The 23,516-nt window shown below is 42.2% G+C and overlaps 1 protein-coding gene across 6 annotated transcripts in view; it reads right to left on the bottom strand.

The window, feature by feature from the left end:
- The window catches only part of SERTAD2 (SERTA domain containing 2), a 109,177-nt gene that overhangs the window by 16,159 nt on the left and 69,502 nt on the right, over positions 1 to 23,516 (bottom strand). The window contains exons 1-2 of one of the 6 annotated variants that reach the window (XM_081588321.1): positions 15,988 to 17,056; positions 14,552 to 14,592 (exon numbers count right to left, since the gene is read on the bottom strand). The exons of 2 other annotated variants lie outside the window; for them this stretch is intronic. In XM_081588321.1, coding sequence (XP_081444447.1) covers positions 14,552 to 14,568 — 17 coding nt within the window. In that variant the 5' untranslated portion in view covers positions 14,569 to 14,592; positions 15,988 to 17,056. Of the gene's footprint in view, positions 1 to 3,644; positions 3,707 to 6,823; positions 7,131 to 14,551; positions 14,593 to 15,987; positions 17,057 to 23,516 lie in introns of those variants that run through there. 3 more of the 6 variants (XM_081588320.1, XM_081588323.1, XM_081588325.1) reach the window with 3 other exon arrangements.

Raw genomic sequence — 23,516 nt, 5'->3', positions numbered from 1 at the left:
CCTTGCCCCACCCCCATTCCCGTGCATAATGAAAACATTTTTTTCTCCAGTACTTATAATTGCTTGGATGGGATTCTGGTTTCAACGCTCCTGTACTATCTTTTCCCCAAAGATACCTTGTTTTTCTGCTCACACTAGAGACCCTTAACAAACAATGTCAGAGGGGAAAAGGCTTAGGGTTGAAACCAAATGCTTTGCCAAAAGTATGTGATGGTGGATTTTTTTTTTTTAAGGCCTTCAGATACATAAAACAGTCACACCAAAACAGGTAAGTATAATTTGCTAGAACAAATCTGTGAAAATAGAATTTCATCTTAATTAAAACAAAAGATTATACTACCTTCTAGGTTTTGTTAGCCAACTAACTTGTCACTGAATAAAACGAACAAAAACTAAGTATGCTACATTAGGAAATGTTTTTATGAAAGTGTTTCTAAAGGATATTATTAATTTTTAATCTCCTCTGTTTTCAAATTGGGAATGCTTTAATACTGTGAAAAATCACTTAAAAGGAGACCTGCTTTATATTCCTCAAAAATACATAACATACTTTATCTTCTAACTTCTACATGCAATCTAAAGAGAAAAACCAGAGAAATATTCTTTATTTACTTACTCACTGAGTAAGTCTAAACATTGTACTATATAGTCTAAATCTGAATTCTTCAAAAGAAAACTATCCCTAAAAAGAAAACTATCCCATTTCTATAATATGATATGTGAGTATTAAAATTTAAGGCACAAGATAAAAGAAATATACGTCAGAGACCCATGAGAGGGAGGAAGGGCTTCCTTTGTGGTTCAAAGGGTAAAGAATCTGCCTGCAATGCAGGAGACTTGAATTCAATCCCTGGACTGGGAAGATCCCCTGGAGAAGAGAATGGCTACCCACTCCAGTATTCTTGCCTGGGAAACCCCATGGACAGAGGAGCCTGGTGGGCTACAGTCCATGGGGTTGCAAAGAGTCGGACACGACTGAAGCAACTAACACACACAAAAGGGAAGAAACAACTATTCTACTATGTAAATATCTATTTCATATAAGTAACATACATATTCAGAATGTTTAGCTAATTCTAAAAATTAGGCAGACTCCTGATAAGGTTTTACAAAGACATCTTAAACTTTACTTCATACACTTGAATAATTCACAGAGTAGAAAAAGGAAAGGAGGATACAAACTAAGCTTGAAGGCAGTGAATGATACTTTGTAAATATGGCAGCCCTTCTTTAAAAAAAAAAATTACTTTGGGGCTATTTTGAAATAAAAAGTATTTCTTCGGAGGATTTCTGGGCATTGATAACTAACGACCCACAGAACTTTGTATACAAAGTCACTCAGTCAAATGTAATAAAAGTAATCAGAGTACCACACTGAACGCAATACATATTTATTTTCTAAGGAAACTACCTCTCAGAACTTCAACCTGTAGGAGCTTCAAGGACGTTTAAGGAGACCTTGCCTCCACCCCACCCCACTGCCACCCCTGAACATTCTGTTCACCCTGCCTATCTTTAGAGGCTTCCGAAACAAGAAGGCAGGTGCCACTTGAGGAATCCATGTTTTGAATTTGCTAACCAACTACTGCTAGACAGCTAACAACCATCATCAGGTAAAATCTATTTTATTTTCTATTTCTGGCCATAATAAAAATATTTTAAAAACCAGTCTGTTAAAAAAAAAAAACTATTCAGAAAAGACCATCACCAGGTTCGTGACAAGCACAGAGGCAGTGCAAAAATTTCTTCATCAGCTACAGACCACGGTGCTCAAATTCCTCTGCCAGACCCATTTTCTGCGACAGCAAGGAAGACACAGAAGCACACACACGGAGGTTCCCTCTTCGCGAAAAGGGAAGAAATTGAAAAGCAAATCTGTATCAAGTATTATTATAAAATGGAATAACTACTAAGACAGGTTCAGATTAAAACAGTTGCCACCTCTTTATCTCATTGGCGTGGCTAGAATTTTATGCAAACCTGTTCTGGTGTAGAGATGACCTTGGGACTTTCAGATTCCCTGAGTTTAACTCAACACTTCTGAACACCAGGGTGGGGTACTCCAGCCGGCCGGCCTGAAGCCTGGGAGCTGTGGCTGGCGTGGAATGATAAGCAGTCAGCCAGAGAGCAGAGCAAGGGGCTAAAGGTTGATCAGCAGCAAATAACGCTTCATTATTTAATTTTCTGACCACAGGCACCATCAAGTAATACTTTTTACTTTTGTTGAACAGGTTCACAGAGACAGCTGAGTGAGTGAGTGAGTGAGTGGGGGGATGTGTGTGTGTGTCCTTAAGAGTCAGAAGCCCTTCCCCTTCACTGTTCTACTTCATGAAACTCCTCAGAACCACACAAATGCCTGGTTTAGCCTCATCTTTTCAGTTAACCACCTATGAAGGTTTTTAAAAGGAAAAAAAAAAAAAGCTTAGGATTAAAGAGCAACTCTGGGAACCTACAGGTTTCTGCAAAGGGACAGAGAGATAGTAAGGCCAGACATGAGTGTTCAGAACTGAGGTCTGCTGCTTGCTACCCGGAGTCACCAGAGAAACAAAGCTGCCTTTGGGCACTTAAAACTAGTCGGACCTGCTGTAGCAGTTGCGCAGTCGGCCCGGCGCTGTCCCCCGCTCTCCTCCCTCCGGCCCCCGCCCCACGCATCCGCATGGCTCACTCCACTCGGGGCGGCGCCGAGCGGGCACACTCGGCCCTGGCTCTGCTGTCCCTGCTCAGGGGCAGGCCCAGCTCTGGACACACGAGCGTGCAAGTGTGAGAGGAGGCCAGACGAGACAGCAGATGCCGACTCCATTATGAACTGAAAGCTGCAGTGGGTGCAGAACACGGCTTCTGTGCTCCCGGGTTGCTAAGACAGATACACCAAATTGTGGGACTGGCTACTGGGACTCCAGGCAGGGATTCCTGTTTAAGTTCAGAGGAGGGACGGGAGACCTTGAGAGGAGACGAAGGAGGCTTTCTAGCTCCTGGGGCCCTCCGACCACAAAGAGAGCGGGATTCCCTTCCAAAAAGGAGTTTTCATTGTCTGTCTGGGGTGCTTGTTGAAATGACATGTATCTGTTTTGTCCTATGAGCAATCAAATGTTTGCAAAGATATTCTGATGTTTTTATTTTTGAATTTCTATTTCAAAGAAAATTTTTAGACAGCCAAGCATGTTTTGTTTGTCTCATGATCTTCATGGAAAAAAAAAAAAAACCAACAAGGCGTCCATTTATTACCCAGAATAGGAATGTCGTCTTTTTGGCCTGACATATGCCATTCACAGATTCATACAAAGAATGAACTGCCACACAGTGCTCATAGAGAAAGACACTGCTCCACACAATGAGTGATGGGTGCTCTGGGGGACAGTGCTGCTCACAGGACTGCCCAGCATCTGTACAAAGGGCAGAAGTTTGCCTTTAACGCCAATCGCACTGGCCATTGGAGACAATCATTTTGTTTAAAAGATATGCCAACTTTGGTGAGCTGCTCTTTCCTTCAAGAATATTAGAACTAACCATATGTAAAGCAGATAGCCAGTGGGAATTTGCTGTAAGACACAGGGAGCTCAACTGGGGGCTCTGTGACAACCTAGAGGGGTGGGATGGGATGGGAGGTGGGAGGGAGGTTCAAGAGGGAGGGGACGTATGTGTACCTGCCACAGGCTGATTCATGCCGATCGATGTATGGCAGAAACCAACACCAACACTGTAAAGCAATATCCTCCAAGTGAAAATAAAAATAAATTTAAAAAAAAGAATATTAGAATTAAATTAAATATCCACACATTTCTTTAAGCAGGAGTCCTAGCTTGGGGGTTTCTGTCAGCTGTTTAAGGAATAATTATTAACAGTTGGTAGAAAAGACATGATTTGTGCATATGCAGTGGCCACTGCATTTTTAGATGATCCTGTTCTGCTGGTCAGTGCTGATTAATGGAAAGACCGTGAAGGTGGGTGTTACCCTTATTTCAAGGCCATTTTCACTTAAAACTGGAGCTTGCCCTCTGGTGCCTTGAGCATACAACTGATCTTTGCACTCAGTAATCAGAGACACCTCTCTCTCCTCTCTCTTCCCCCACCCCACCTGTGCTTTGCCAAGAAACTACTGCAACTACAGCTATCTCCTAAAGGATAGGCTGTAACAGTAAATATGAAATTTCTGTAGCAACGAAGTTTTTAAAAAGTCTACAAGTGAGTTAGAGTTCATGCTCCAAAATATCATATTAACCGACACATTTTTAAAGCCTATGTTACAATACTAACAAAGTTGTCTTGATTTTTTTGATATAAACAAAATATAAAATAAGACTTCATGCTTTTATTAGTATTTGTTTTTTAACAAGAAATCACAGCAAAAGAAACTTCTAAAAGTTTCTGTTGTAGCTTTTATCTTTCTTAATAGCTAAAGTGTAAAATATTTTGACCGTGGGCAAACTTTTAGTATAACTTGTTACTGATAACTTGAAGTATGCTTTTACTTTTATTTATTGTCTTTGTCAGTTTAATTTTTGACAGAAAAAAATCTTATTTATTTGTACACATGTACATATGTATCTTCAATGTCCCCTTATATGTTTTTTATCTATTTTGTGTGTGTGCACCTTTCTAAGTAGTGTTGCAACTCATTCTGCCATTGGAACACTGTTTGAAACAGCATATGCCAAAAGCTATCAGCTGCTACACAAATTTGAGTTTTAAAATATCAAAATAAATACCACTTAACTATGCTCATAATTAATAATTTAGTGCATGGCAACTGGGTAAAGTTTACATTTCAGCTTCTCAATTAAATAAAAGCCTTTCAAGGGGACAATTCAACAAACAGAAGTCTACAGGGTTTCTAAATGTGAGCTAATATCCCTTTCTTAGTTTTTTAAGGGAAACAGGCCCGTGCAGCTGTTACCTAAGAAGCTGTGACACTCGCCTGACAATAAAACTGTTCCCTAGGACATTCATGTCTTACACTTGGTTGGTATTATAAAATTTAAGTCTCCTATCTATTGTAATTACCCAAGGAACAGAGCTGAATGTTAAAAAAAAAAAAAGGCTGTCCAATCCATTTCATAAGATTTCTCACCTGAGAGCAACATGTTTATGCACATTTTAATTAGGAGGAGGGGAAAGAAATAAAGTTATTTTAAAGGGTTCCAAACTTGATGAACAACATAACAACTTTACATTAACATATAATATCTCTAAGTAAATCAACAAAGTTAAAGGAAAACTTTTTAACATTTATCTCTCTCTTTTTTCCACAAAGAAATAGCTGAAATGAACAGGAAAGTGGAGATCGACAAACAAGCTCTTCTTGCTTGTGCCAGAAGCTGAGATCTTAGGATGGGTATTTTCATCCTCAGAGCACACCCTACCACACTCAAATCAGAATAGACTGCTATAAAAAGGGGGAGGAGTGGGAGGAGCTCTAGGGTGAGTTATGGCTTCTGGGTAGCTGAACAACTAGCCCCCCCCACCAAGCCCCCATCAGCAAAACAACCCAGAGGCTCTCAGGTGGACTGTCCTCCAGGGGTTGAGTGGAGCCAAGAGCCCACTTCACTCTTGTCGGAGACTCCTCTCTAATTATAAAAGGCTACTTTGAACACTTAAGGCCTCAGGGATCCGATTGGCTAGTACAACTTCTAGGCTCTTTACACACGTTATGGACATTTCTTAACATATATTGAGAAATCACAAAGCATATTTCATGAACAAAGCTTGAAAACATCTACTATCTTCCTTAAGACCAAAGGAGGCTGTCCAGTTTGACTCAAATGAAAACTGGTCCAGTCTGAGACTGGATGTCTCACTCACCTTGCTGATTGCCCTTCCCCATTAAGTGACTGTAAAAACTTACTCTCCACCTCCTGAAACATCCTGAAACTAACGAGCTTGGGAGCAAAAAGTTATTCTAAGACAATGATACCTAATCTTTTTGCGAAATTTAAGGCTAAACAGAATTCTACTCCCATCTCAATCTATTACTATTATTTCTGCTAAAAGTAAGATAACTGCTGGCCAAGGCGGGGGGGGGGGAATTTATGATTTTCTCTCGATGCACGGGCGCTCTGACGGCACCACGTCTTGGTACAAAGTCCAAGGCCTGGGACAGCTGGCTCCCCTCAGCCCCCTCCCTCTCAGTCATAGGCAGTCACCACTAAGATGACTTGTAGATTTCTAACTTAAAAAACCAATGAGACATCAAGTTTAACACACATACACATTCAAAATCAATTCACTTGCGCACGGGAGAAAAGAGGGCGGAGAGGGATGTTTGTAAGCTAAAACATAGGGCAACTCACAGAAATACACTAAAGCAAGCTGGATGCAAACCCGGCCACAGGACTGAAAAGTGAAGCAGCCGTCGCGCCAGCAATACGAGTCTTAAAAAAAAAAACAACAAAGTCTCGCACGTTCACAACAACACAACCGCCACAACACGCACACAGATCCCAGCTGTAAAAGCGACAGCTCCAAGCTCCCTCCGCCCCACCGTTGGGCTCCGGTTAGCTCCCGACCCCCTCCTGACCCCGGTCCGTGACTGCCCGTCCCCTGCCCTTCCCCCAGCAGATCTGCCCGAGAACGCTGGGGGTCCCCGGCGCCGGCCCCGGGGGTCCAAGAGCGCGGGGCCGGGGAGCAGCGGGAGGGAGCGCCCCTCCCGGTACCTGCTCCAGCCCAGGTCCCTCTCGCCGAGGCTTCCCCGACCCTCGCGGCCGCCCGGGCCCCTCCTCCGCCCTCCAGGCTCACCCGGCCCTGGCCAGGTCCCAACGCTGCCCCCACCCACCCGGAGCCCCGCGCATCCGAGAATCCCCTCCAAGCCGGCGCCGGGAGAACTTACCACATGCAGCTCCACCTGGGAACTAGCACATCGGGAGGGGTTTCTGCCCACTCCTCAAGCTACTCCCGCTCCATGCGGAATCCCCCGCTCCGGGGGCCCGAGGGTGGCGCCGGGGAGCGGGCAGGAGGCGAGACCGAAGCTAAGACTCCGCCGTCCTCTGCCTGCGCGCTCGGAGCATTATACAATGGTGGAGGAGGAGGCGGCGGCGGCGGCGGCAGGCAGCGGAGGAGGAAGCCGGAGGCGGGCGGAGGGGGCGCCCTGACCGAGCGAGCGGCAGCCAGTGCCCCAGCACTCGCTGTGCAGGAGTGACGTGCGGCCAGCGAGCCTCCCGCGAGCTCCGGGCCCCGGGCTCCGCAGGCCCCGCCCCTCGACTGGGCCCCGCCCCTCGGTCGGGCCCCGCCCCTCGGTCGGGCCCCGCCCCCTCCCCCGGCGGTCCCGGGAGGCGCGATAAATGCCGAACGGGGCCCCGGCCGCCCCAGGAGCAGGAAGGGGCAGGCGGAGCACGCGAGACGCCGGGTGGCAGCGCCGCCCACGGCTCCTTCCCAGCCGGCGCACCCTTGATTTTCTCTTAAGGAAAAGCTTAAGGAGAAGGGGAGAGGAAACGAGACACTCCGGCCAGGGCACCACAACTAACCACCAATAATCCCCTCAGACCACTCATGCAAATGACGGAGCCGCTAGCGACAAAGGCGGCAGCGAGTGCCGCGCGCGCACAGCCCGCTGAGTCGCGCGACCGCAAATATGACAAGCATCTCAGCTATTCTGCAACTTGGGGCCGGTTAGCCAGGCAGGCAGGGTCCCGGGGGGCGGGGGGGTGGCGGATGGGGAAAGAGAAAAATCCGACCCCGGGGCGCGGTATCCACGCTGCCCGCGGGGTTTTCGAGACAGACGTCCCGGGAGGGCGGGGGCCGCGCGTCCCCAGCTGAGACGCTCTCCGATACCTGCGTCTCCGGACTTACGAGTGGCCCTCGGAGTGTCCGAGAGGCAGGATGGGGGCTCCGGCTGGAGGTGGGAACAAAATCCCCTTGAATGCGGTGTCCTCAGCTCAACACTTGAAATGGGTCACCAAGTCAAGAGTACTTTATCGGAACAGGACTGAAACGACTTTGCAGCCTTCGTGGCAGGCTTCGGCCGCGGTGCAAACCCGGCAGAGCCCACGCAGGTAGGGACGCCTGGCTTGGAGACGCAAGGGGCACCTAGGCGCAGTTTCACGGCGATAGCCTTTTCCTTCTCCATAAGAAGTTCTGCTTTGAACTACTTATATTTATCAGGGAAATTAATACTAGTTTTGGGAGGCTTGTGTGTGTGGTGCAAATTTAAAAGTCCTAGGACAGGAGACCTCCCCTGGAAAATTAATGATTATTTTAAAAATGACATGCGCATTCAGTTTAAAGATGTTACGAAAAGGAATTCAGGCACCTTAAAATTTTGGCTGCCACCCCAATCAGTGTCGTCTTAGACCTCTTCGGAGTTTAATGGTCCACTATACTAGTTATATTTAAGGATAATAAAGCTTTAAGACCTAACATAAAGGTGATTATAAGTCGTTAACATCAAGACAAGTTGAGACCTATTGGAACTGTTCAGTAATGATTTGTTATCAATCAAATTGACGATATTATTGAAATTAAACCTGGACTAAAATGTTGGTAGAGGAGAAAATGTTTGTTTTATCTTGAAAGGAATAAAAAAGATTTTTACTGGACCCTCGATATAATTAAAAGGTTACACAGATTTTTCTTTTTTAAGTATAGCCAGTGCTAAAAGCTAATGATTTGTGGATATCTTTGGAAAATTTCATTACAATGGCATTCCAAATTACTCATCATGGAAGTCGTGCTCAGGGCCCTCAGCACATCCTGCTCAGTCTGTGCCTAAGTGGCACAGTATTCAAACATTTTGCCATGAGGCCAAGATATTTTTCATTTCCAGAATTCTGCCTTTCAGAGAGGACACTACTAACAGTTTCTGAACAACCCACTCACTTTAAAGAGAAGCCATTGAAATAGAAGCTGCAATAATCCTGTGATATCTCTGTAGTGGAGGCCAGAGGCTCTCCTGAATTTAAAATAAATTTAAACTGTTATTCATGAATTGAAATGAGCAGCAAGTTAGACTGCACAATTTTTGTGACACTTGGATATTTTCTAGCAAATGAATTACTGGAAGAACTAAAGATCAAAATGACAATTTTTGTGTCTCCAGAGTGGACGCATGATTTTGCCAAAGCACGAATTCTCTGTGTGCTCAGTAAAGGTCTGAGTTCTTAGGAAAGCAATCTGAGTTCTGGGGTAAAATATTTTTCACCTTCCCACACTTTTGAAGGTAAATGCCTTATCATTTTATATATGTTACATACAGGTATCTATGTTATATATGTGTCCAAATTCCCCCACTTTGAGATTCTGGCATCTTTTACCATGAATCAAAGCATGAAGTGGCCATTTGAACACCTGCTCATGTGGTCCCTCACCAGGTGGGTATACAGTCCCTTCCCCTAGGACCAAGTCCCCCACAGCCCAGCATAGCAATTCCTGCCTGGCCCTGGGAATCCAACTCCATGAGGCTAAAGAAAGGCCCTCCCACAGCTTTTGAAGTCAACTCCCTTTAGTATGCATGATTTTTTTAAAAAAATATTGTTTATTCCTAGCAAATGAACCAGAAATGCTTAGTGAACACATAAGTGTGGTTTTCACACTTTCACTCTCTGGGACACTTAAAAGCCCATTTAAAATAATCCTACCCTCAGGATTTAGAGTTTCTCCCTCTCACTTGCACATACAAGAAATTAGGCCAGTCATCCACATTTAACTATCAGGAACATATCTGTTTAGGGAGAAAAGAAACACTGCTCTTGTAAGTATAGGACTGTGATGGTAATTTTTAAAAATACTCATGAGTTTAATTTCAGAGAGGTACTTCTCAACATTGCTTTGTGGTTCTGGGTACTAGTTTGCACTTCACTGCTTCTCTTGAAAGTTTCTGTACCCTCACCTCTTGCAAACGAACAGATGACTGCACTAACTGAAGGCCACTTTTAGCACTTAATTAATATGCACCAAAGAATTGACACAAGGATAAGCTAGCTATATAAACTGAGAAAGACTTCACGACAGTTTTCAAACTTATCCTTTCTCCTTTATTATGTTTTATCTTTCAAGTTCCACAAGAAATACTGGTCATAATCATCCATCTATATACCTTGGAAATACTGATCTTATGCCCCCCCATAAATGTTTCAGTTATTAAACACAATAATATACCCAGCTGGGTTAAACCATCTTTTCATGGAAAATACAGAGAGTCTAACTCAATGCGGACTTCCCATTCACTGATCACTGAAATCTATTAATAAATCTTCAAAATAAAGTCTGGAAGTCCCACATCACCTAACTGATTATCAGAGAGTTGACACAGGATAGGATGACTAGGAAAACTAATGAACACTCTCACAAAGACAGCATGAACAGGTTCAGTACTTTTCAGCCACTAGCAAGTTAAAACTTGACAGTACCAAAGGAGCCGGTTAACTCATCTGCTTCTGCAAAGTGTTCTCCATCTCTTTGCCCACCTCCTCACGTCAGGCTTTCTCCTGCCTGTCCTTGCAGTCATGCTTCACAAAAGTAGAGCTTCAGCTCCAGTGAAGAGTCACTCGCAGTTTCCCTGTTTACTAGGCTGCTTTGCAATGACGGCCCCTTGTGTTCCAAGAGAGAGAGTCATTTTCCTGTTAGTGAACACACCTGTTTCTCTTTTAAAGATCTGACAATATTTAAATCCTAATTTAGAACAAAATCTTAATGATGATATTGGAATAATACGTTCTTGAAACTCTTTTCTTTTTTCTGGCATCTTTGATTAGTCCCTTCTATTTCTAGACAAGATGGCTTCTGTTGAGCATGAGCTTCCTCCCTACTTCACTGGCCACTATTTCCTGGTAAAAGCCTCTGATAAATGGAGTGGCTCTCCTTAGACACTCCGGCTTTTGCTTTCACCTTCTCTCAGCTGGAAAGAGAAAGCCTTCCCTGGTGACAACTCTTCAGTGCTCCCTTCCTGCCAGATGCTGCTCCTCCATGGCTGGTGGGTGCTCCTCAGAAACCTCTCTCCTTGTCCTCAGCTCCCCAGACAACACTACCTCTCTGGCCTCTACATGCTGGCCTATCTGCATGTTGACCCTGGCTTTCCTGTCCATAAAGTGTGCTCCCTTCTTGAGCAATTCACCTTCTTCTCAAGGTACCCGGCACTTCTGGCTTCCCTAGAAAACTTGTATGAATGTTAGAAATGGTGCAGCCTCCAGACCATCCTTGTTCCTGGGACCAAGCCTGATAAGAGGAAGAGTCCTGGAGTAGGAGTTTGAAGATCTTGTACAAATAAATCACTATGATTGATCACTAACTTTTTAGTTTCTTAATCTGCCATGTCACAGATTTAGGATTAGCACTGCTTCTGGTGAAAAGAGCACATGTGGTTGGTTGGAAGATCTCAAGTGTAGTTCTTCAGCCACAGTCAGCAAGGAAGCTGAATCAGGGCCTTCCCATCTCGAGGGCTGTGTCCATCTCCCGCCAGATGAGGCACTAGGGCCCAAAGGTTCCTGTAGCCCCTTCCCAGAGCTAAAAGTCTATGAAAAGGTGGCTACAATGGGGACTACCTTCATAGAGGAGTTTGGAAGAATATAAAACCAACTTCACATCCTATTTTCTGTGACACACATTCTCATATCTGTTGTAGAAACAATCTAAGATTGTGTACCTTTAAATCACCTATGAGTAAAGAGGTCATTTAAGAGAAGTAGGGTGATTTGGGGAGTGTAAATAGCATATTAAAACCACTTTTTGAAGTCCCAGATATAAAATTTCTACTTTGAGAAGTGAAAAAAAGGTAAAAGCTTTAATGTGTATAGATGCCCAGGAAATACCTCTAACTTCAGACTATGAAGTATGATACTATGAAGTATCATTAAAAATAAACATGTGGGCAGAGAACACAGTTTAAATGGAAACAGTGCATACAACAAAAAAAATGAATCAGTACTTTGCTGCTGTGAATTTTTATTGGTTTTCTGGAGAAGAGGGAACACTTAAGCAAGACTTTATCTTTTAGTCACCAATGAAGAACTGTTCTTAAAAGACATGTTGCCAGAATAAACAAGACTTTTCCTATTCTATTATCTAACTGTCCAATAATATTTGCTTTAAATTGAAAAAAAATATATTTTAAATTAAAATGTTTTTATATTTAAAATTTCAGAAAGGAAAAGTGAAAGCCGAGTAGGAAGAAACCAAGGTAAACTATTCAGATAAACAGCAATGTTACATTAGATACATTTGTGCAACTCGTCAATGGTTTTCCTAAACATGCTTTAAATATTGAAGATTACCTTTCTAAGTAATATTTATTTCAAAACTGCTGTCTTTAGAGAAGTCTTGTTTGAGGTGTTTGAAACTCCTTAAATGGTCAATTATCAGAGAAACTGGCTTTTAAGGAGAAAATAATAGTGTGAATGAGCTATATGTAACTTCCCTTTTTGAAAACAGAAGTTGAATCTGTAACACCAAATTTAGAAAGGAGAGTGGATGGCAGCAAATACCACGAGAATATCATCTATAGCATTGACGCCCACTGCTGTTCTGTTCTGTTACAAATAATGTATACTCCACAAACTTGAGTTTGCTCAAACAATGCATGTATTTAGTTGTTCCTAAAGATGATTCTTTTAAAATAAAATATACATATGAAAGAGTCATATCAAATTAAAAAAAAAAAAACTCATTGAAAAAGTGTCAGATTCCCTGACTTTGGCTACAGTGATTCATTTGGCCTCATTACACAGAGGGCAGCATACACAGAGGGAAGCATAGTACATACTGGGACAGCTGATAAACAGCTTTTGTGGGAACAGTAATGGTAATTTTAACATCATTTGTATTTCTGTTTACTTTTCTGTAAGAAATTAAAGCCCAAATTATAAAAGGTTGAAAAGAATTTTGATGAATCAGACATTCATTTTCAATCAATCCTAATTTGTTACCACTTTAGAACTGTTAGACATCATGCTTTCAGTTTTAGTGATTAGAAAAAAAAGCTCTAAAGATAAAGACTCCAGAATTACTATTTCCACATTACAACCAAAAATGAAAAGTGAGAAAATAGAAACCCTTCCAAAAGTTCATCAGATGAAAAGTTAATGGAGAGCCATACCATCTATGGACAAGAATACTTGGTACTATTCAAGTCTCCTCAAAATGCATCAATTAATTAAATGTGATTCCAACTTAAATCCCAATGCTCCCCTCCCCACTACCCATGGAACTTAAGCAAATCCAGAAATCATCTGGAATAACAAAGGTCAAAAGATAGCTTTAGTAAGTTTAAAGAACAAGATGGGGGATGTGGCCTAACAGATATCAAGGCTTATTATAAAGTTCTAGTAATTAAAACAGAGTGGTGCTGGCAAGGAATAAATAGATCAGCAGAACAGCATCGAGAGTGCAGAAACAGACACACACATATATGTCAGCATCAAGTATAACGGAGGTAAGGCAACAGATCAGTGGGAAAGAACAGGCTATTCAATAAATGACTAAAGGTCACCTGGTTACCTGCATGAAAAATAAAATTAAGTATCTCAGATTAAAAAAAAAATATATTTCAGGTGGACTAATGTCTAAACATGTGAAACAAAACTTAAAAACATTTAGGAGAGAATATAGGAAAATATATTTATGGGCTCAGAATAAGGAATGTGTGATTATTCTCAGTCTCTTAAGATTCATTCTCTTCTTTGCTCTGTGCCTGGAAATGTTGACCCCTAGGGACCAAGCTCCCTTGCCAACCAGCTTCCAGCTGGATTCCTCAACAGGAAGGCACCAGAAAGAGACCAGTGGGTCAGAGGGGAGAGAGGTTGGGCTATTTCTTCCCTGCTCCTTCCTCCTTTGGGCTCCTGTTACAGCAGGACCCATCCCTCCATAGCCACAGCTTCTGCAGGTGGCCCTTTCTCCAGGGCACCCGCTCTCACAGATTCTAGCAACACCATTTCCTCCCCTTTCCCCTGTAGACCTGAGGATAGTAAGATCTAAGTTCTTGGTCTTCCATGCTTCAAGTTTTGTCACATCTCTGTCAAAAGTCCCTTCATTCAAGTCTCTTTAGTTGAATCATTTGAGTGGAATACTGTTTCCTGCTGAGACTGACTATTAAGAAACAAAATGGCCAGGGCCTTCTCTGGCGGTCTAGTAGTTAAGACTTCATGATTCTAATGCAGGGGGCATGGGTTCAGTCCATGGTTGGGGAACTAAGATCCCACATGCCACCTGGCACAGTCAAAAACAAAAGAAAAGAAATAAGACAGCCAATGCACAAACTATAAAGAAAATGACCAATAACTTGGATTATATTAAAAATTAAACATCCATTAAACAAAATACTATATAAACAAGATAAAGACAAGTGAAAGGCTGTCAAGTGATGGTATATAATTCATATAATCAACAAAAGATTAATATTCAGAAGTAAAAAAGAACTGAGTCAGTTTTTTTTTAAATATAAAACCAACAGAAAAATGGGTAAAAAGAAGAAACTCAAATATCCAACAAACGTGAAGAGATACTCAATTTCCTCAGTTATAGGAAAAATGCAAATTATAAAAGGTTAGTTCACAGCTCTCCACTTAACCAGTTTGGAGACAATGTGACATTATCTAGTGGAGCTGGACATGCACACACCCTGCCCACATACCTGCAGTCTTTCTCCATGAGGGTTCCATGAGACAATAAGCCCTACAAAAAAGAATTCAAGTGACTATTTCCTCAATTCTCCCAAGGGTGGTATAAAGGTAAGAACCAGTGGTTGGTAAATGTTTAACAACTGGCTGGGGTGGGGGTGGGGGTGGGGGTGGAGAATGGGGAAAGAAGGAAAGAAACCCTTTTTGAAGCATTTGCTGATTTCTTTGGTGTAAATACCCCACCAGGGCTGATTTTAAACCTCCCCACTGAACTCAAGAATTACAAAGAGATTGGTGTGATTGCTCTTAGGAGCAGGTATCAGTCTCCAGCTCTAGCCCCAAACGTGAACCATTCTAGACTTAGAGAACAGGAGACAATTCATTACATACAACAGATGCCTTAGGATGCGTTGCATGCATGCTTAGTCACTCAGCCGTGTCTGACTCTTTGCGACCCCATGGACTGCACCCCACCAGGTCTTCTGTCCATGAGGATTCTCCAGGCAAGAATACTGGAATAGACTGCCATGCCCTCCTCTGCCCTAGGGTACTGGGGCTTAATTTTCTGGAGGAATTCTGGATGAGAAGGGCTAAATCTACAGAGACTCTTGTTTTCATCCCCCATGGAGACACAGAAGAATGTTTATAGTAGCTTTGCTTTTAACAGCTAAAGGAGAATTAATCAATACATTTGAAAGCTACGGTGGTTAAGAAGTACTAAAATTACCAAATATCAACATGGTTAAATCTCAAAAACATAATGTTGAGTAAAATAAAGCCAGTTGTAAAGTATATACAGTATAATATCATTTATATAAAATACTTTAAAACATGCAAAACAATGCTATATATTGTTTACCAATAGAGATGAATGTAATTATAGAATAAAAACATTAGAGACCAAAAACATTCAGGAAAGTGGTTAATTTTCATAAATGAAGGAGTACTGGAATCAGGGAGAGATACTACAAAGTTTAATTTCTTTGTTAAAAACATGAAAAGCAAACAAATATGTTGTAGTAAGCCATTTAAACGTATTGTTTTAGATTTCAAGACATTAAAAAATACATTTTTTTCCCTTTCTTTCTTATGGTTCCCATGAAGTAGAACTTTGTAAGGTTTTTTTCCCCACAACTTCTAATATCTATCAGTAAAGCAATGGTAATATTTCTATTTCATGCATTTATCTTCATTATTTCAGTAATGACCTAACTCCTTTTACGCATTTGATATGACTGGCAGACTACAGTCCATGGGATGGCAAAGAGTCAGACACGACTGAGCACACATGCACATGCATACTGTCCTTCTTCTCTCTCTCTTAGTAACAGACTGCAAAATTCAGTGACAACGCTAGTGTAACCGAAAGTTTTTAATAGGAAGCCCAACTGATAAGGCAAGTATAAGAGAATAATTGGTTTAAAGCCAGTGTTTGGGGTGTATTTCTCACCCGTCAGGCTAACTTCTATCATGCTGCTGCTCCTGCTGCTGCTGCTTCTGCTAAGTCGCTTCAGTCCTGTCCGACTCTGTGTGACTCCATAGACGGCAGCCCACCAGGCTCCTCTGTCCCTGGGATTCTCCAGGCAAGAATACTGGAGTGGGTTGCCATTTCCTTCTCCAAAGCATGCATGCATGCTAAGTCGCTTCAGTCGTGTCCGACTCTATGCGATCCTACGGACAGCAGCCCACCCATGCTAGAAAGGATAAAAGCTTCCTTACAAAATATGTAAGGCTTCCTGTTACTTCCTTAACATGCATCTAGCCCTAAAAAGTGAACTCTTGTTTTGTTTTAAAAAAACAACGAAAACATTCTTTCCTGGTGAACTATCTTCCACTAGGTGTTCGGTTGACCATTTACTGCTATCCTAAATGCATTCTGATTCTCCCTTCTTTGTGTCCTTCCATGCAGGGTTATAGGAATAAAGCCCCCATACCCTCTTGATCTCTGGGAAGGTGGTGCTCTCTCAGTGCATGGGTAGTGTAACTTTTTTTTCAGAGACTGTCTTGAAATAAGCCTATGTTTTAAATACACACTTTTCTGCTCGCTAGCAGGCATTCTGAAGCTAGGTGGTTCTAAATAAAGAACTCTAGTCAACAACAGGAAATAACTCCCACAGAAAAAAGGGGCAGAATACAAACTCGCACCAACTCTTATACACAGCTCACAACGGCCTTTTGTTCCGTGCACATTAAGCCTGAAATCTTTACTTTTCAGAGCATGTTTGGGCCTTTGCAGAGCAATTAAACCTTCCTTTTCCTTTTGCTGCTGTCCCTGCCTTCTTCTCTCTGAGGAAGTTAACCTTACAACTGAACTTCTTACTATGAGCTAGCAGATCAGAAAACGTAACGGTTTCTATTCTGAAACTTAACATTTTTTTCCTTAATGGAGCTTCTCAAGAGGGAAAAAAAAAAAAATCAACTCTTGGTGTAAAACTCACTTTTCCTTCTAATACATACAATACCACATAAATGCACATATATACGTCCCAAAAGACACTATCATATCAACCCATAAACCTAAACGGATGGGTTATCAACACTTTACCAGTGACATTTCAGCAAATCAATGCATCTAGAAGACATATATTGTATTCAAAGGCTCACATCTTGAGTCTGTAGTGAAAAAGAGGGAGAAAAACCTAGATCCCAAGCCAACTAAACAGAAAAACATCTAAAGAATGGTTTTTAAGTCTCGGTGACTGCTACTGGAACAGATTGGTGGCATTCAACTGTAGCACAGCACAGGTACTCCAGACAAGAAAATTGGGCTGAATAAAACAGCTTAAATATGACCGCAGACTAGCGTTTCTTCCTCTCCTACACACTCAGCCTGGCCCTCTCTACTGGCTCCTTCCTGCAGTAAGTAAATTACAGACTTGGTGTTCTCCCTCTTCACTTTTAAAACAAGAAATAGTCCTCCCCTGCTTCAATGCTGCAGGAATGTTGGTGGCTCCTGGTGGCTCAGAGGTAAAGAATCCTGACAATGCAGGAGACCCACGTTCGATCCTTGGGTTGGAAAGATCCCCTGGAGAAGGAAATGGCAACCCGCTCCAGTATTCTTCCCTGGGAAGTCTCATGGACAGAGACTGGAGAGCTACAGTCCATGGGGTCGCAAAAGAGTTGGACACAACTTAGTGATTAAACAACAACCACCAATAACGTACCCCTGGGGTCTTAAGTTGGAAATCTAAGATTCTAAGTTCCTTTTCTCTCCCACATTTAACCAGACATAAAATCCTATCAATTTTCTCTCTTAAATGTTTTTCAAATATGTCCCCTCCTCTCCATTTCCCCACTACTGCCCTGGTCAAGGCCATATTATCTTTCACTTTCATTACTGCAGCAATCTATTTCGTGACTTCCAATCCTAGATATTCTCCTCTAATCCATCTACACCACCTACGGCATGACAGGTAGCATGCCAGGTACAAGAAATGCAAAATGAACAAGAGATGCTCCCACTGAGTTCACAGGGTATACTAACTCATCATTGTGACACAGTGGGTTGCATGCTGATACAGACATGTGTAGGGTGATGATGGACACACACGAGTGGCCACAGAGCCTGACCAGTGTGAAAACAGGGAGGCGGTGATGGATTTTAGGGTAAATGGTGGTTAGTTCAGGTCATTAAAGGCAGATGGAGCAGCAGAAATGGGAAGGTGAGAAACAGCAGAGAACATGGGTGAGGATCTGAAGTGTAAATCACAAGCAGGGAGTAGCAATAAACCAGACCAGAGAGTTTGACTGGGCACATCTAGGAAGGTCTTGGATGTCATATTGAAGGGTCTGTCCTTTATATCCTGAAGGTAGGGGGAATCATTAAAAGATTCCCATGGGATCTTTCCATGGGAAAGAGGCACAATCTGATTTTTATTTTAGGATGTTAATTCCTCATCTATTCTAGAACTTGACAGAATGAGCATAAAATTTATTAATAATAATCAACAAATGAAAAAAATAAAATAAAATTTAAAGAATGTATTAAAAAGCTACTAATAGAGTTGGGTTCTGTCAAAAGAAAAATATAAATGAAACTGCACTGAAATACTTGAAACAGACCTTAGTATATAGATTTAGTATATTCTAAAGATGGTGTTGTTATAACAGTGCAACAGTTAACGATTTAAGGTTAATAATGGATGTTAAGAGTTTCACCTCATACAATATGAAAAAACACAAGAGATTAACTAAATAATAAAATAATTTTTAAAAATGTAAGAGAACTAAAAAAATTACAGATGAATAAGTGATCTTAGAGGTAGACAAGATATGTTTTCCAAACATAAAGCAAAAAAAAAACTATAAAATTAAAACAAATTACACTAAAAAACTATACATCAAGAAACACCGTAAGCAAAATTAAAAGAAAAATGACAAACCTGGAAAAATATGTGCAAAGCAGGTAACAAAGACTTAGTAACCTAACCTAACCTAATTCTATGGCTCTGTTACACCAATACTACAGTACATTAAGAAACAATGAAACTAAATTAGACAAACTGGTAAAGGACACAAGCTGATGATCAACAAAAGGAAGAAATGCAGGAAAAAAAATGAGTACAAATGCATCTAATCAAAGCAATACAAATTAGAAATATAATTGCCATACACCAAGCTGGCAAGTTAGATAAAACTGCTAACAAAGTGAAGGCACCGCGGACAGGCTGTCACAGCCACTGATGAAACTCTCAGTGAATTCAAACTTGGGAAGGCAGAGTTTGGACATGTGTATCAAGAATCTCCTAAAAGATCTATATCCTGTATTGTGGTCATCTCATTTCTAGGAATTTACCCCCATAGAACCAATCAGAGCTATGCATAAAGAATACATTCATTCAATACATATTTATTGTATGTCCACTGTGTCCTAGGTTCTAGGAGTTGAGAATGTGGCAGCAAACAAAACACACCCAAATCCCTGTTCTCATGGCTCTTACATTCCAGTGAGGGGAAAGAGAAAAGAAGAAGAGTCAATTATACAGCATAACAGAAATTAGGTATTCTAGGGGAAAATAAAGCAGTGAAGGAGGATGGGGAATGTGTGCTTGGGTGTGTCTGTGTGGGGTGGGGGCAATTTTGAAGATGTGGTTTAGAAAAGCCTCACTGAGAGAATGACGTTTGAGCGAAGATCTGAAGGTGAAGACTCAAGCCAAGCACAAGTTTTCCTGACAGGAAGAACAGAAAAAGTGACCGGGGCTGCAGTGGGGTGTATGCCCAAGGGCTCAGGGACCTCAGGGCACAGTGGAGGAGGAGGGGAGAGGAGCATGGGCGGAGAGGAGGTAAAGGGAAGAGGGGGCAGGGTGCAGAGGACCTTAGAAGCCAATGCAATGACTTTGGCTTTAACCTTGAGTCCGACGGGATGTGAATACTGCAGTACTCTTGGCCCCAACCATGTAGCCTCAAGACAGTGGTCAAGGATCCTTTTAAAACAAAAGTCCGGTCGCCTCACTCCTCTCTTAAAACCCTCCAGTGATGGTGACTGGGTTGTAATGACTGATTTGTTTAGTGTTGCTGTGACTTTGTAATCTCTTCAACTGTGCCCAAACCCTGATATTCAAAGATGTACTAGGAATGGCACACGGCAGAGAATCACTGTTGGAGCTGGTGTGATGTTAAGAGCCTTAGCTTCACAGTTAAGGTGGATCGGCTACCAGTGAGATTTCCACTGTGGACTGTGGTCATGTTTCTCCATCTCTGGTTCTTCACTGTAAAAAAGGGAAAATATTACCCACCTCACAGGGTTATAAAGATTAAATACGAAAATGTGCTTCTTTTTTTCTTTCAAAGTGAACGGTGCCACTGATGGCATGTGAGGTGATTTTAAAAGGCACAAAGACCTGGCACTAAGGGGTCATCTCTGGAGGAGGGAGGCACCAGCTGGATGAGAGGTTAAGTGTCCTTTGAGGGACACAAAGGTTTTCTAGGAGGAGGAGAACAGGAGAGAGTTTTGAGACAGTACTCTGGTCTAGGGGGCTTCCCTAATGGCTCAGCAGTAAAGAACTTGCGTGCAATGCAAGAGATGCAGCTTTGATCCCTGGGTCAGGAAGATCCCCTAGAGGAGGGCGTCATATCCCATTCAAGTACTCTTTACTGGAGAATCCCATGGACAGAGGAGCCTGGAGGGCTACAGTCCACAGAGTCGCCAAGAGTTGGATACAATGGACACGACTGAAGCGACTGAGCACGCGTGCACTCTGATCTGGGGTTTCCTGCTTTCTGGCCTCGCTTGCTGCTGGAGGTAATGCTGGGTGGTGCAGTTCTGGCCCATTGGGTAGAGGGGATAGTCTGCTGGGAGCCTTGGGAAAGAATTTTTCTTCTCTGATTAAAAAATGGGAGACATACGGGCATGCAGGAAGAGCTCTTTGTCTCCCTCCTGACCGTAGGAGGATGCGGTCCCTGGAGCTATGGCAGCCATTCTGTGTGCACAATGTTAGAAGGCTAAGGACCAAAGGTGGTGGGGAAAGGTCCAGGTGGAGCCTGGGTCCTTGAAGGTGTTCACTGAGCCGATGAGCTGATGAGAACAACTGACGCTAGGACTACCCACCTCCAGACCTCCAAAGGAGACAGTAGATGGCCTTATGAGTATGTTGGTAACCACAGGTGAGGTCCAAGGACACAGACCACTGAATCACCGGGGGAATGGTTCAACCCCACAACTCGGACCCTGCCCAGCTCTGCTACAACAGTATCTCTGTGGGAGCGTCTAGGAGTCTGTATTTTAGACTTGCCAGCTATAGTGGTTTCCTATTGCTGCTGTAACAAATTACCATAAACTCAGTGCCTTAAAATGACTCAAATTTATTCTCTTACAGTTCTGGAGGTTCAGAAGTCTAAAACTGCAGTGCTGACAGCCCTGTGTTCCTTCTGGAGGCTTCACTGGAGAATCTGTTTCCTTGACTTTTCCAGCTTCTAGAGGCCACCTGCACCCCTTGGTTTGTGTCCCCTTCTTCCATCTTCCAAATGTCCCATTCCAACCTCTGCTTCTGTCGTCCCATCTTCTTCTGCCTCTGATCTTCTTGCCTCCCCCTGATAAGGACCCTTATGATTACATGGAGCACAGATAAATAACCCAGGATAATCTGGACAATAAGAATTTCAAGATCCTTAATTTAGAAACATTCACAGACTCTCTTTTCCTATGTAAAGTAACATGGGTGGGGAGGGAGGGCACTGTTCTGATCACCACATCACCTGGGTATCCTGCATTGCAGGCAGAATCTTTACCGTCTGAGCCACCAGGGAAGCCCTCAATTGACTACAGGACCATTAAAAATCATAAGTGTAAGACATTATTTGTTAACATGCAGGTGTAAACATATTAATAAATCACGTACTGGTCACAGAAACTCAACCTAGTGGTTCTGAATGAGAGCAGAGATGGCGGAAGTGTGTAGAAAATGGGGGAAAGAGTTAGGAAAAGCTTTATGCATTAGAATTATTTGGGATGTTTTTCCAAATGTAACCCGAGTCCTGCCCAGACCTAGTGAAATGGGATAGCCAGCTGGGAAAAAACCCTGATGCTGGGAAAGATTGAAGGCAGGAAGAGAAGGGACGACAGAGGATCAGATGGTTGGATGGCATTACTGTCTCGATGGACATGAGTGTGAGCAAACTCTGGGAGATGGTGAAGGACAGGGAAGCCTAGCATGCTTCAGTCTGTGGGGTCATAAAGAGTCGGACACAACTGAATAAGAACATCCAGGTAAAGGCTACATGCATGTCTGGGTGAATAAGCCTCCCTAGAACGCATTCTGCTACAACCCCTGGATAAAATAACCTGCCAAATAACCTCCAACTATGTCTTAGTTTTCTCATTTCATCATCTTAAAATATTTTTAAAAAATATATACAACCTGCCTATCTCTCATGAGCATGTGAGGATCAAGGAATGCTGAAGAATTTTATAATTGGTAATAAGCTAGATAAGTATCACTGGTGACTATAAGAGGAAACTGATACAGACTATAAATGGTGGTGTTGCGCAAAATGATTCATTCAGAGACTCCAGTTACTCAGAACCAACAAAGCAAGCAAAAAGAAGTCCTTGAGAAAAAAAAAGAAGAAATCGTAAAGCTCATGCATCAACCTCATGTGTTATTATGCCCTCCCTGAGTATCTATTTAAGTTTAAAGATGATTTTATTTGTTTTTTCCCCTAAACAATAGACCATAAACGGAAATTAGTGGGGAGAATGGATTTAAAAAGAAGCACACTGATGGTAACGCCCCCCCCCCCAAAAAAAAAGGAAAAGAAAAAGGCAGCTAACAATTAGAAACCAGTGTTGGGGGATTAAAAAATGTTGACACAAGAGCTCAAAAAATTTAGTGCATAGGATCATTTAAAATAGAGACAAATAGCACCATGCCCCTAACTAGCTCTGCCTTAAAGGGCTCTGTATTCCAACGGAATACCTCAGCAATCTAAATGATCCTGAATCATGAAGAAAAGGCAGCATTATGTTCAATGCTTTCTGGGGGGACAATGTAATAATAACCAACAATATAGGGAAATGATACAAGGAAATATTTTTATTGAACAAGTTTACATTAAACAAATTTGAGTGCTTAAAGAGAAAGTTCCAACATCTATGAAATGCATGTATACAGAATGCCTGTATAAATAATACTGTATAAACCATAGCTGTTGTAAATCTAAACATAAATTCCGCTGATGTGAAGGAAGTCCTCATACAGTGTAAGAGTTCAATAAATCTGTGTTGTCTGAGAGACGGAAATTGACATTGTCACTTTCATGGATGAAGGATGGTGTTAGACTGGTCCATCTGCTGGCTGTGCAGTATGTGATAACAACACCACACCTTTAAATCTGTATAATTACTTATTTTTACACATTATAAAGTGCATTGACATCACCATCTTTGTTGCTCCCTATACCTCAAAGCTCCAAGTAGCCCGAGCTGCTACCACCCCACTTTACACTTGAGGAATTGAGGTTCAAAGAAAACATTCTCAGAAT

Source organism: Giraffa tippelskirchi, chromosome 4 (assembly GCF_054371585.1).
Source record: "Giraffa tippelskirchi isolate mGirTip1 chromosome 4, T2T-mGirTip1v1.2.pri, whole genome shotgun sequence".
Lineage (NCBI taxonomy): Eukaryota > Metazoa > Chordata > Mammalia > Artiodactyla > Giraffidae > Giraffa > Giraffa tippelskirchi.
Note: the sequence above shows the minus strand (reverse complement) of the source record. Positions and strands in the feature narration are given on the sequence as shown.